This window comes from Miniopterus natalensis, chromosome 3 (genome assembly GCF_054644295.1).
Source record: "Miniopterus natalensis isolate mMinNat1 chromosome 3, mMinNat1.hap1, whole genome shotgun sequence".
NCBI lineage: Eukaryota > Metazoa > Chordata > Mammalia > Chiroptera > Miniopteridae > Miniopterus > Miniopterus natalensis.
In genome coordinates this window covers 80,570,962-80,583,029 of record NC_142083.1, presented here as the reverse complement: position 1 = coordinate 80,583,029, position 12,068 = coordinate 80,570,962, and the positions used below count along the sequence as shown (strand labels likewise).

Sequence of the window (12,068 nt, the reverse complement as noted above, 5' to 3'; positions counted from 1 at the left end):
TCTCTTTTGAGGACAAGTAGATTTTTAAAAACTTGCATGTTGCCCATTTAAGTGTTAATACTAAAACAAATTCAATTACATCTCCAATAATATCAGCTAAGATATAGCAAGTGTTTATCAGAACAGGCCCTGTTCTAAGTGCTGCTCATACTGACATTTAAGTGTGCTAATGACTCTTTCACCCCACCAGGTAAGACGCAGAGGGGAAAAGGAAGGAAGGAAGCTGTCCAGAAACACAAGCCATAGCTTAATAACTATAATAAAGAGTGGTTTTATTGACTTCATAATTTCAGCTATATTAACATATATTATAAACTTTAGAATTAGAAATAAATGACTTTTTTAAACTGGGAATAATCTAGGTTATGGCAGCATGTTTAATGAAAATTATTTAAGTCTTGCACAGTCATATATATTTTTCAGATAATCAGGAAGCCATTACCCAAGCTTTATATTAAGCCACGATATAGTTACTCCTATACATGCGTTTCATTAAGTAGAAATAAGAGTTTTCTTTTTCAGCAAATACTCCCTTTTTGTTATACAGATATATCCTCCCCAAATTAATCTTATAATGTACAAAATTTAACTTTTTATCCACAAGAGCTGCCTCAAATAACTTTCACCTTGGAAAGCTACAAAGGCACAACACAGTAAAATGCTACTCTGGACTTTTGTATCTTGAATTTTTCATTTTTACCTAACACCTAAATTTACAAATAAAACTAAATTAACCACACATTATAATACTTATTTAACAAGGTCTTTTTTGTTTAACCAAAGATGGAAAACATAAACTAGTCTGAGCAAGTATTTGGCAATCACAGAAAGAAAACAGGACTGTGGGAAATAAAAATGTTTTAGTGTTTCAAAGCTGAAGAGACTGATGGACATCATTCAAATTTCTCATCTCCTTCTTCCACATCTTTCAGATTGAGCACTTCCAAAGAACCTTTGCCTTTTGTCTCCTTTTGTATTAGTTCATCAATTTCTCTGAAGCAGCCTGGGTCAATTAGACATACCTGAAACATTTAACACAGCTGTTGACCACACGAAGAGGAACAATACAGAATGAACACAACTTTAACTTCCTCTAAAACAAACACAAATCTTTCCAGATATCTCTACTACTACAGTTCTACAGTGCAACACAAAAGACAACGCCTGGGGCAGCAGACTGTAGTCCAGCCCCTGCCCCTAAGTGTGCCTGGAGGCTCCTGTGACAAGGCATAACCTCCTTGCTTGAAGAGTTATCTGGATTCCTCAGCTGTGAGAGAAAATGGTTGGATGAGACGACTATGGTCCTTTTCATACAGAAACTCAGCATGAAATTTTATAGTTTAATAAAATCACCTCTTTTTATTCATACCTGAAGGAGAGAAAGAAACTTGAAGGCCTATACAGAAATCATGCATAAAATTTTGAAAGGATTTTAGAACTTCAGAGAGTGTCAGATTTGTTTCACATCTAAAGTGGAATGCTCAACAATCCTCTGGACCTCATTTATTTCTAAAGCTGCTACAAAGTCTAGGGACATGAATTTGTAAAGCTGAGTTTACACTATGTCAGAAGCTATGCAGTGATGACTCAGAGACACAATGTCTTTGCTGCTGCTTTAAAATGTTCTGTGGTGCCATGGCAGGGTAGCTTAGTTGGTTAGAGCGCTGTCCCAATACGCCAAGGTTTTGGGTTCAATTCCCAGTCAGGGCACATACAAGACTCAACCAATGAATGCATAAATAAGTGGGAAAACAAATCGATGTCTCCCTCTCTCTCTAAAAAAAATGAGACTGATCAACTTTTAGTCTTTTATTTCCCTATAATATAAGACTCACTGTAAAATATATTCCCATCTAAAATCTGGATAAATCTTTAAACAAGGAGGTTAATGCTTTGTCACATGACCAGCATGATTTTATCATAATTTAACTAGAAAACAACAAAAAATCATAAGTGTGTTTAACTACAATTTAGTTCTACTTAGACCTTAACATTTTTACCTAATTCTAGGTAAGATGTTTCTGTTCACACCTTCTAAATGTTTGTTATACATTTATGACTAGAGAAGAAACTATTTTGGTAACAGGGAGACAGAGAAATAAGAATCTTTTAATCTTACGATTTCTAATTGTTGATTGTAGTCCTCACTTTCTATAACCTTGATCAGTGGCTTCAGCTTTTCTTTCAGCTTTTTTCCTTCATGCACTGGAAGAATAAACCGAACTCTCATGTGAGCACGTTCTATCTTCATTTTCTCCTTTAACTGCTTTATCACTTCCAAGGCCTATCAAGACAAAATTGAAAATGTTTGCAATTTCTTTGCTGCTTCTGCTGCCTTATTTCATAAGGTATTCAAAACACAGTTGTTTCCATCTGGCTGGATTAGGCAATGGTTTCTTAGATATGACATGAGCACAAGCAAATAAAGAGAAAAAAATAGGTAAATTGGACTTTAAGATGAAAACTTTTGTGCTTCCAAAAACTGAAAAGACAACCCAAAGAATGGGGAAATGTTAGAAAATTATACATTTGATAAGGTACTAGTATTTAGAATATAGAAAAATTTACAACTCAATAATAGAGACAAATAACCAAGCAAAAAGTGGTCAAAGGATCCGAACACTGGTTTCTCCAGAGAGACAAAGGGTCAATATAATAAGCACATGAAAATATGCTCAAATCATTAGTCATGAAGGAAATGCAAATCAAACCAGAATGTTAACCCCAGGATGGCTAAAAAAGGCACGCAGTAACAAATTGTCAACAACCTGGAGAAACTGGAGCCCTTGTCCATTGATTATGGGAATGTAAAAAGGTACAGCTGTTTTGGAATATGATTTGGCATTTCCTCAAAAGGTAAAACACAGGGGTTACCATGTGACTAGCAATTTCATTCCTGGGTATAGAGAAATGAAAATATGTGTCCACAGAAAACCTGTAATGAATTTCATAGCATTATTCACAATAGCTAAAAAGTGAAAAACCACCCAAATGTCCACCTACTAAAGAATGAAAAATTAAAATGTGGTATTTCCATACAATGGGATATTATTCAGTCATAAAAATGTTAATATTTGTCTGCAAGAACAATGTAAGTAGCAAGAATGAAGTACTAATACATGTTACAACATGGATGAACCTTGAAAAGGTCACATGTTGTATGATTCCATTTATATGAAATGTTCAGAATAAACAAGTCCATAGAGATAGAGGCTGCCAAGGGCTTGTGAGAGGGGGTAATGGGGTAATGAAAATGTTCTCAAATTAGTACGAAAGGTTGGAAAACTCTGAATATACCAATGAATTATATACTTTTAAAAGGTGACTTTTATGGTAAGTGAATTATATGTAAGTTTTAAAAAAAAAAATCTAAAAAGTGGAGTTACAATGACTCTTTAAAAGTCCAAGTTTTATCTTTAAAAGTTTGATTTGGATAAGGAGATGAGAGTCCTATGTATATTTGTGTTTAGTTAAAAAAAATCTACCTCTCCTCTGTACAATACATTCTTTCCCTCCCCTCTCCCCAAATCCTACCCACTTGCTTTCTAGTAGTATCATTTTATTGTTAGATATTTTAACGATTTCCTCAGAGAAAACATTTTTATGGCTACTTTTTGATGACATTAAAAACCACTAACCTGCTGTTTTGTACTCTTGTTGGTGTTGACTGAGTAGTGGATGTCCTTCATTGCTCTCTCGATAAGGATAACAGTGTATGGTCTCTTTGTTTCAGGGTTCACACATTTGTCAGCTACAATAGTTGCAATGTCCCTAAACATCTGCTCCAGCTGCGTATGCCGTTCTTTATCTGATACCTGAACCTCCCCTTTAGTCAAAATCTAAGAGAAAAAAAAAATCCCAACAAATTTAAGACAGCAATGTCTTTATTACATACTATTTGTTAACTAACCACAAGAATAACTTAGGAGAAAATTAAATTTCATCCTCTCTCGCTACTGAAATGTAGATAATAACTTGAACTTTGCCTAAAGAATGTACTGGATTATCTTGTGCTCCAAAATGTCACTTATTTAGGATTAGGAGGGGAAAAGGCAATCTTAGCAAAGGGTCTAAATGATGAACTACTTGAATAGAAATTCTATTTTCACATATATTACATTAAAAGTATGTGAAGGAACAAAATAAGGCAGTTTAGTAGAAAATTTAATTTCTAGAGGCTTTGGAAAAAAATATCCACGTCCTAACTATGTATGGTGACTTACTGTGGTGATGATTTCATAAGCTGTATAAATGCTGAATCACTATGTTGTACACCTGAAACTAATACATTGTATGTCAACTATACGTCAATTGAAAAAAAAAAAAAACCATGTCCTAAATTACTAAAAGTGATATTGTGGCAGATCATATTACTGCGTGGTTAACTGCTCACTCCAAAAAAAAAAGAAATACTTAAAAGTTTAACACACCTCTAAGTATTTACATTACAAATGGATATGAGGGTCAGTTATGCTGCTGCTGTTAAAACCCACCTGCTTACAGATTTCAGTCTGGTCATCTGTTCCAAACGCACTGATGAGATCTTCCTTCTTTGCAACCTGACCTTTAGAAACATTTACAAACACTGAGTGGGTCTGCAGAACTTCATCAAGGTCTTTTTCCCTTGTGAGGACAGGAGAGAAAGCCCTACGTGAGTACGCTTGAAACGTCAATTCATTCACACTTAAATACCAGATGGCTACGATATAAATAGCAAGAAACAACAAATACTCCTAAAAGCCCCTCAGTGCCGAGGAAACATTTTAAGAAACTCAGAACCGCGTTCGTATTCGCATTTACTCATTGGGTTAAAACGTCCTGAGAGGATGTATGTACTGGACACTGGGGGTGGGGGTCGGGGTCTGCCACTTAATTCTGGCCCCTAGATGGCAGCAGTGAGCACACTACGCACTTGGGTGGTCCTGGGCTACTTGCCATCTGTGACACCGGATGTCCTATAACTAGTATTTGTAAGACCAGGCTCTTTGCCTTTATCATTATTCTGGCAAAAAGAGCGTAATTATAGAGGTTTCTTGTGACCGCATCAGAGCAAAGCAAAACCAAATACCAAAAAACAACCCAAACGAAAAAAGGAACGCCTGGTTTAGGCGCTAAGCCCGGGAAGAACAGCGACTTCTCGCGCTCCCAGCAGGGAAAAAGTTTTCCAGTTCCTTCCCCGACAAGACCCCAGCCTGGCCCATCCGTTCGCCCACCAGAGGCAGGCCGCCTCGGAGGCGCCCCGCTGCGGCCGGGGCCCGGAGGCAGAGGGTGACTCACACGCCGCTCCGCCAGCCGACGACTTTGTTTTTGTAGCAGGCGATTTCGAAACGCTTCCCCGCGCGCTTCATGCGTACCACGGCCACATTTGTTAGGCGGATCTGGTTGGTGGGGGTGAAGATAGACATCGCGGCTGTTCACAGACCGTGGGTCCGGCGAACCGCGGCACACTCGCGCCGGCCCCGGAGCCCCCTGCGCCGGCTTCGCTGTAACTCCCCGGCGGCGCGCGGGACAGTCTCGCCCGTAGAGTGCGCAGCCTCGCAACTAACGGCCGAGCGGACCGCCACAACCCACTCAGCGGGCTTACTGCGCAGGCGAACCGGACCCGGAAAAGGGAGCAATGACGCCTGCGCACTGTGGCTTTTACGACGTCGTTCTGTGCCGGAAAAGAGAGACGCACTTCCCGAGGTAATATTTCACCAATGAGCTCAAGAGCTCTGATTAGCTGTTGAAGCCGATATTTGCAGGTCGGGTGGAAACACAGCGCCGATGCCTCATAGTTCCGCAGAGTTCAGTGCCACCCACCTTAACCTTTCATTACGGAATATTTTTTAACATACAACACAGAGGAAAAAGTGCAAGGAGTGTCCATGTACCCATCAATCCGCTTCAATCATTATCAACATTTTGCCATTCTTGCTTCATTCTTTCTCCCTTTTTTTTGTGTTGGGGTGTTTTAAAGCAGATAATGATAAGGTTTAGCTTTAAGTACTTGTCTATCCTAAAATACACCCAACACGATTAACCATAATTCCTTCGCATTATCTAATAGACAGTCTCTAATAAAATTCCTCCTACATAATGCCCTTTCACAGTCGGTGTGTTTCAACACAGATCCAAACGGGTCTACAGACTGTATTTGCTTGATGACGCCCTTGGTCTCTTTTAACGCCCCTTTTCCCCCGTTAAGCCACTTCAGTTTTGACGGTGCTTTGACAAACTGGCTCGCTCCTCCCCAGTGCCAACTCCGGAAGGGGCGGAGTTCTCCGCTGCCCCGCCCAGAATTCTGGGCGGTGCTTCTCTTTAGGCCCGCCCCTTTCCCCTCTGAGCCAATCCGAGCAGGACCAGGAAAGCTCCGGTTCCCTCGCCGCGGGCTCTAAGCAGTGCTCCCCTCGGGGGCCGCCTCTTCCCCCTCTGAGCCAATCCCGGTGAGCCTGCGAGTGGCATGGCTTCTTCCAGCTCCGGGATCTCAGGTTATGCAACTAGTTAATGCTGCGAGCTAGTCCTGACGGCCTCCCAGTCCCCAGGCTAACCGCCAGGTGTTTCAGGTCCGCGCTCCCAGTCTCCCGTCGGGCGCAGAGCCCAGGCTCTGAGGAGAATGGGTAAGGGCCCCGGCCGACAGAGTTCGTGAGGCGGGAGGGGAGACACCGTGTTCCTGAGACCCCCTCCCCGCCGGGTGGCGTTCTCGGGACCCTTCAGAGATCGTTGCCCTTGTTAGCACGGGTACCTCTGGGGGCAAGGGAGGATCGATCTCTGCTTTTGACTTGACTGTTGCCTTTTGCTTCTAACCTCAAGTGAAGGGTGGAGAAAGCTGACACCTTCCACCCACCCCTCACCCACGTGTGTCCAGTACCTTTCCAGGGTGGAGCAGCACCTGCGAACACTTGGCGATTCGCCTTTTTAAATTGACCCCAGGTCAATTTAACATCTGAGGCCAGGTCCATTCATATCTCCCTCCAAAATGGGGCGTGAGGTCCGTTATTTAAGGACTCTTTACAAGGACCCAATTAGAAAAAAGGGAATAGTTTTAGTACTGTTTTAAGCTTTTCTTATGGAGCAAGCATAACAGCGAAATTAACTCATATAAAGTGTTTTGAGTCAGTTTCCTTCTTTTGCTTCGAAATGCTATCTCCAAATAAAGATTTTATATATATATATATATATATATATATATATATATATATACACATACACTTGAGTTAGCATTATCATAACTTTATCACATTGCCACATAATATATTATTATGTTATATATATACTTTAATTGATTTTAGAGGGAGGAAGAGAGAGAGGGAGAGAAACATTGATGTGAGAGAAATCTATTGGTTGCCTCCCGCACCTGCCCGGCCAGGGATGGAACCCGCAACCTGGGTATGTGCCCTGACCAGAATTTAACCTGTAGGGGATGACGTTCCAACCAACTGAGCCACACTAGCCAGGGCATGTATTATTTTTAATAAAGTTAATTTTCTATAGATTTCTTAGCCTTGTTGTTGAATATAGAGGTTGGTTTTATTTACTTTTATTTTTTAAAATAAGAGTGGATGTCTTTGTATATGTAGCTTTAAATAAAATTACATATATGTATTATTTTAAATTTAGATTCTTCTTTGGATACATGGGACTTCTCACCTTTAATATCACTGTGGATAAACAGATATTACATATATTTGGGCTTTGCCTTTGGTATTACCCTCTGGATTTGTTTCCAGATTATCATCAGGAAGCAGGTAAGTGGAGTTATTATTATTTTTAATGTTTTTTTATTGATTTCAGAGGATGGAAGAGGGAGAGAGAGAGCTAGAAACATCAATGGTGAGAGTCATTGATCAGCTGCCTCTTGCACGCCCCCTACTGGGAACTGAGTCTGCAGCCTGAGTATGTGCCCTGACTGGGAATCGAACCCGGATCTCCTGGATCATAGGTTGATGCTCAACTGTTGAGCCATGCTGGCCAGGCAGTGGAGTTATTTTTTTATAGAGAGTATCAAGGCATCAGATTTTATAGACAATTTAGAGTGCACATTTTCTAAGGCATTCAGAAAAATGCAGAAAAGCTAAAAGAAACTAAATCACTTTTATGTTTAGTTTCTAGACATTTTTTTTACTGCCTAAAAAAGTTTGTTCTCAGTTTCTACAGGCTAAATTACTGTGGACTAAGTTATATATACCTTTTCTTTGATGGGCTGTGGATGTCTCATTCTTAAGATACAGGAAGATTTTGTAATGAAAAATTAAACTTTTGTAGAAAACTAAATTTGTTTCACATCTTTAAAGGGTAGTAGTCTCTTTTCTTTCCACTAATTATGGATCAAAAAATAGGTTCCTACACTTATCCCACTAAAATACATTATGAATGAAAGTATGTATAGTTTTATCTTTGAATAATACTTTCATCCATATAATACTATAAGGGGAATCATTATGGTCTTTAGAAATGTGGTTCTTGCCTTTTAAGGACCTAATTATACCAAGGGCTTAGTATTTGAGGAATACAACCAGAAAGATTAAGAGAATAATAAAATGGGTCAGTATTTGGGCTAATTTTCATTCTTGCTGAAGTTGGGCAAAGATTTAAACTTGATGGATTTGTGCAAGTCATTTATCTTCCAGGACAAGAACTCACAGGAGAAATCAGTTCCTAAAGCAACTCGGGATTTGATGACAAATGGTTATATCTCTCTTCCCAAGAAGGAAGTCTTTGTGTCTGGAGTGAAGATTTTCTATGGTTCCCAGACTGGTACAGCAAAGGTAAGAACTCTTTATGACACTTTTCCTTGGATTTCCTGATCTTTTAAGGATTTCCTGAAAAGTGTCTTTTAGCAGTGAACTGAATTGGTCTTCCAGTCTTCTTTCATCTTTTCCTCCTTTTCCAGCATCCATTTTCATTTCTGGGATGGTAGATAGGTTTCATCTCTTGTGCCCAATTCCACCTGATTGGTGGTGTCTGGTGGTCACTGTCATGAGGTGTTTTTGTTGTGAAGCTTGCTTCTGGCTCAGCAGAATGGAGAGAGTTGCAAGTCATTATTGATGCCTGTTGGTATAGAGTAAGAGATAGTGGAAAGAGAATGGCAGCAGTAGTGTCCAGTTTGGGCTCTGAATTTCACAACTTCACACATCTATTTAATGAAATGTATTTTGATTTCTAATAGTGTTAAAGTATTAGTGATAGACATGGAAAACTGTTTCAAGTACATACACTGCAGATATGTAGCTGCTTTCCATTCTTTAATTGTATCTAGATGCTGCCTGCTTCTTTGTTATGAAGGTCGCAGCTATTTAGTGCTTTCTAGGAAAGGACTCTAAGGCTGATATGAAAATGGATTTAAAAAAATTCAGTGTTGATGATTTTTATATAGTACTGTACTGTACAAAAGAGGATTCTGCCCTCTTGTGGGCATTTTGTAGAATAATACTTTTTAGTTTTTCAGTACTCTAGTGCCGGTGTAGTACTTTGCTCCACATCTTAGTTAAAGGTCACTTATTATTAAGTTCAGCTTTAAGCATTAGAGGTGGGAAACTGAGAGAAACATAAAAAAAGCATCTGAGCAACCAAAACAAAGTTACTCATAAACGATCTTATTCATAGCTTCTTTTTTGAATGTTTAAAAATTTCTTAAGATCGCCCTGGTGGGTGTGGCTCAGTTGGTTGGGTGCTGTCCGGTGCACTGAAAGAAGACTGGTTCAATTCCCGGTCAGGGCATACACCCAGGTTGCAGGCTTGATTCCCAGTTGGGGTGCATGCAGGAGGTAACTGATGGATGTTTCTCTCTCTCTCTTCCCCTCTCCTTTCCTCTCTCTCTAAAATCAAGTAAAAAAAAACAAAACATTAAAAAAATAAATTTTTTAAGATCAAATTAATCCTTGCAGATGGTAACAGATCCAGGCATACAGAGAATTCATAATGAAAAGTACTCTCCAGAGAATTTCTTTTAACTGTTTCTATTTTACTTCCTCTGATGCTTATTTCTTTAACCTTTTTGTGCTATGTTTCTAGATTTATCAATTTTAGATAAAAGTTATTGATTCCTTACATTAGTCAGTTCACACAAACATTCCTCAAGTCACAGTTAATATTGTTGCCCACATCACAGTTGGTATGGGTGAGATGGTCCTCCTTAAAGCTGTGCCACCTGAATTTTCTTTATTCTGCTTTCACGTTTGATTGATTAATATTTGGCTGGATATAGAAGACTAGGCCAAAACACTTTTCCTTACAACTTTGAAGGCATCACCTCACTATCTTCTAGCATGTGGTATTGCTGAAGAGAAGGCTACCTTCATTCCTTTGTAGATGACTTCATTTTTTTTGTTTCTGGAAGCTTTTAGAATCAAATCTTTGTCCTGATGTTTTGAACTTTTATGAGATGATGTCTAGGTTGGATCTTTTTTTTAGCCATTGTGCTGGGCTTTTTAGTTTTGAAGATTTGTTTGCATTAATTCTGGTAATATTTTTTGGAAAATTTTTTTCCCTTCCATTTTTGCAGGTCTTAATGTTAGTTGGATGTTAGAACTTTTGGATGGTCTATGTCTCAGACCTTTTCTCTCATACTTTTTAAAAAAAGTATATATTTTTATTGATCTTAGAGAGAGAAGAAGGGAGAGGGAGAGAAACATTGATGTGAGAGAGAAATATTGACTGGTTGCCTCCTGCATACACCCCAACTGGGCATCAAGCCCACAACCTGTGCATGTGCCCTGACTGGGAATCAAACAGGGACCTTTGGTGCACCGGACGATGCTCAGCCATTGAGCCACACCGGCCAGGGCTCATACTTTTTTGTAACTTTTTCTTTTTATTCTGGGTTCTGGGATTTTAATTCCAAATCTTTTTTGAATGTTTTATGTCACCTATTATATTTTAATTACAAAAATGCCATTTTGCTAAATTTTTATAACATTTTGTTCATAATTTAGCAATATATTTAATGGCTTCTGTTTTCTGTTTCCTTAGTTATCTGCTTTCTTAGTTTTTGCTGCTGGTATTTCTCTTTCCTGCCCCTTGTTCTCATCATGTTCTTGGTGATCCATGGTTTTCTGTTCATATGTAGGACAGAATGAAGGCGTAGCTGGTGTGGATTTTCTCTGTTACTCCTTGAACATTTTTGTTTTCTATAATACTAAATTCTCACTGTGTGCTCTGTGTAGGGTGGGTCAGAATATATCATGTGACCTATTGGCCCCACATCTCCCTGTAACTATCACCTGATTTTTTAATTTTTTTTTTTTTTTAGTAAAACTCCTCGTGTTGTCTATGCTTGCGATCTCCAGTTTCTTTACTCCTGTTTTTCTTGAATCACTTAGGCTTTCATGCCTTGACATGCTCCCAGTGACTTCCATTTTGCTAATTAATGCTCAGTTTTCATCTTACTTGATCTGTTAGCTACACGACCACGCCTTTCTTCTTAAAATATTTTCTTCATTCGACTTTCAGGACATTGTTCTCTAGGTTCTCCTGCTTTGCTGAGGCTAGCCTTCCCCACTATTTACTGATTTCTCCCCATCTTCTTGACTTTTAAAGATTGGAGTGTCTCAGGGTACACAGCCCTTGAGACTGTCTCTATCTGTCTGCACTCACTTTGCTCTTTAAGGGATCTTGTTACTAGAGCTTTATTTTTATTTATTTATTTATTTATTTATTTATTTATTTATTTATTTATCCTTACCTGAGGATATTTTTTCCATTGCTTTTCAGAGAGAGTGGGAGGGAGAGAGAGAGATCTATGTGAGGGAGACACATTGATTGGTTACCTCCCCCACTCGCCCTGACCAGGGCTGGGGATGGAGCCTGCAACCAAGGTATGTGCCCTTGGCTGGAATTGAACCTGGGACCCTTCAGTCCAAGGGCTGATGCTCTAACCACTGAGCAAACTGGCTAAGGCTAGAGCTTTAATTTCTATTAGATAGAATTTGGCAAACTTTTTCGGTAAAGGGCTAGATTTTTTATTTTGTATATATTTTTTAGGTTTTGTGAGCCACATGGTCTTTGTTGCAACTACTCAATTCTGCTGATGCAATGTGGAAGCGGCCATAGACAATATGTAAATAAATGGGCATGACTGTATTCCAGTA

At 39.2% G+C, this 12,068-nt stretch overlaps 2 protein-coding genes across 2 annotated transcripts in view; one reads left to right on the top strand and one right to left on the bottom strand.

Moving 5' to 3' along the window:
• Positions 1 to 255: 255 nt before the first annotated feature.
• On the bottom strand, positions 256 to 5,995 carry SBDS (SBDS ribosome maturation factor). Its single transcript, XM_016225139.2, has 5 exons — positions 5,278 to 5,995; positions 4,494 to 4,623; positions 3,639 to 3,839; positions 2,120 to 2,284; positions 256 to 1,022 (listed from the first exon to the last, which is right to left on the bottom strand). The coding sequence occupies exons 1-5, from the start codon at positions 5,403 to 5,405 to the stop codon at positions 894 to 896; spliced, it is 753 nt and encodes a 250-aa protein (XP_016080625.1). The 5' UTR covers positions 5,406 to 5,995; the 3' UTR covers positions 256 to 893.
• A 412-nt stretch (positions 5,996 to 6,407) lies between these two features.
• Positions 6,408 to 12,068, top strand: part of LOC107546685 (S-adenosyl-L-methionine-dependent tRNA 4-demethylwyosine synthase TYW1) — a 115,645-nt gene continuing 109,984 nt past the window's right edge. The window contains exons 1-3 of the mRNA XM_016225138.2: positions 6,408 to 6,599; positions 7,600 to 7,727; positions 8,610 to 8,747. Of these exons, the coding sequence (XP_016080624.2) occupies positions 6,596 to 6,599; positions 7,600 to 7,727; positions 8,610 to 8,747 (270 nt within the window). The 5' untranslated portion in view covers positions 6,408 to 6,595. The remainder of the gene's footprint in view (positions 6,600 to 7,599; positions 7,728 to 8,609; positions 8,748 to 12,068) is intronic.

Coding starts and splice junctions, on each gene's coding strand:
- SBDS (XM_016225139.2), bottom strand. CDS start 5,405: ATGTCTATCTTCACCCCCACCAACCAGATCCGCCTAACAAATGTGGCC. Junction 4,624..5,277: donor GTCGGCTGGCGGAGCGGCGT/GTGAGTCACCCT, acceptor TGTCCTCACAAG/GGAAAAAGACCTTGATGAAG. Junction 1,023..2,119: donor ACAATCAACAATTAGAAATC/GTAAGATTAAAA, acceptor TAAATGTTTCAG/GTATGTCTAATTGACCCAGG.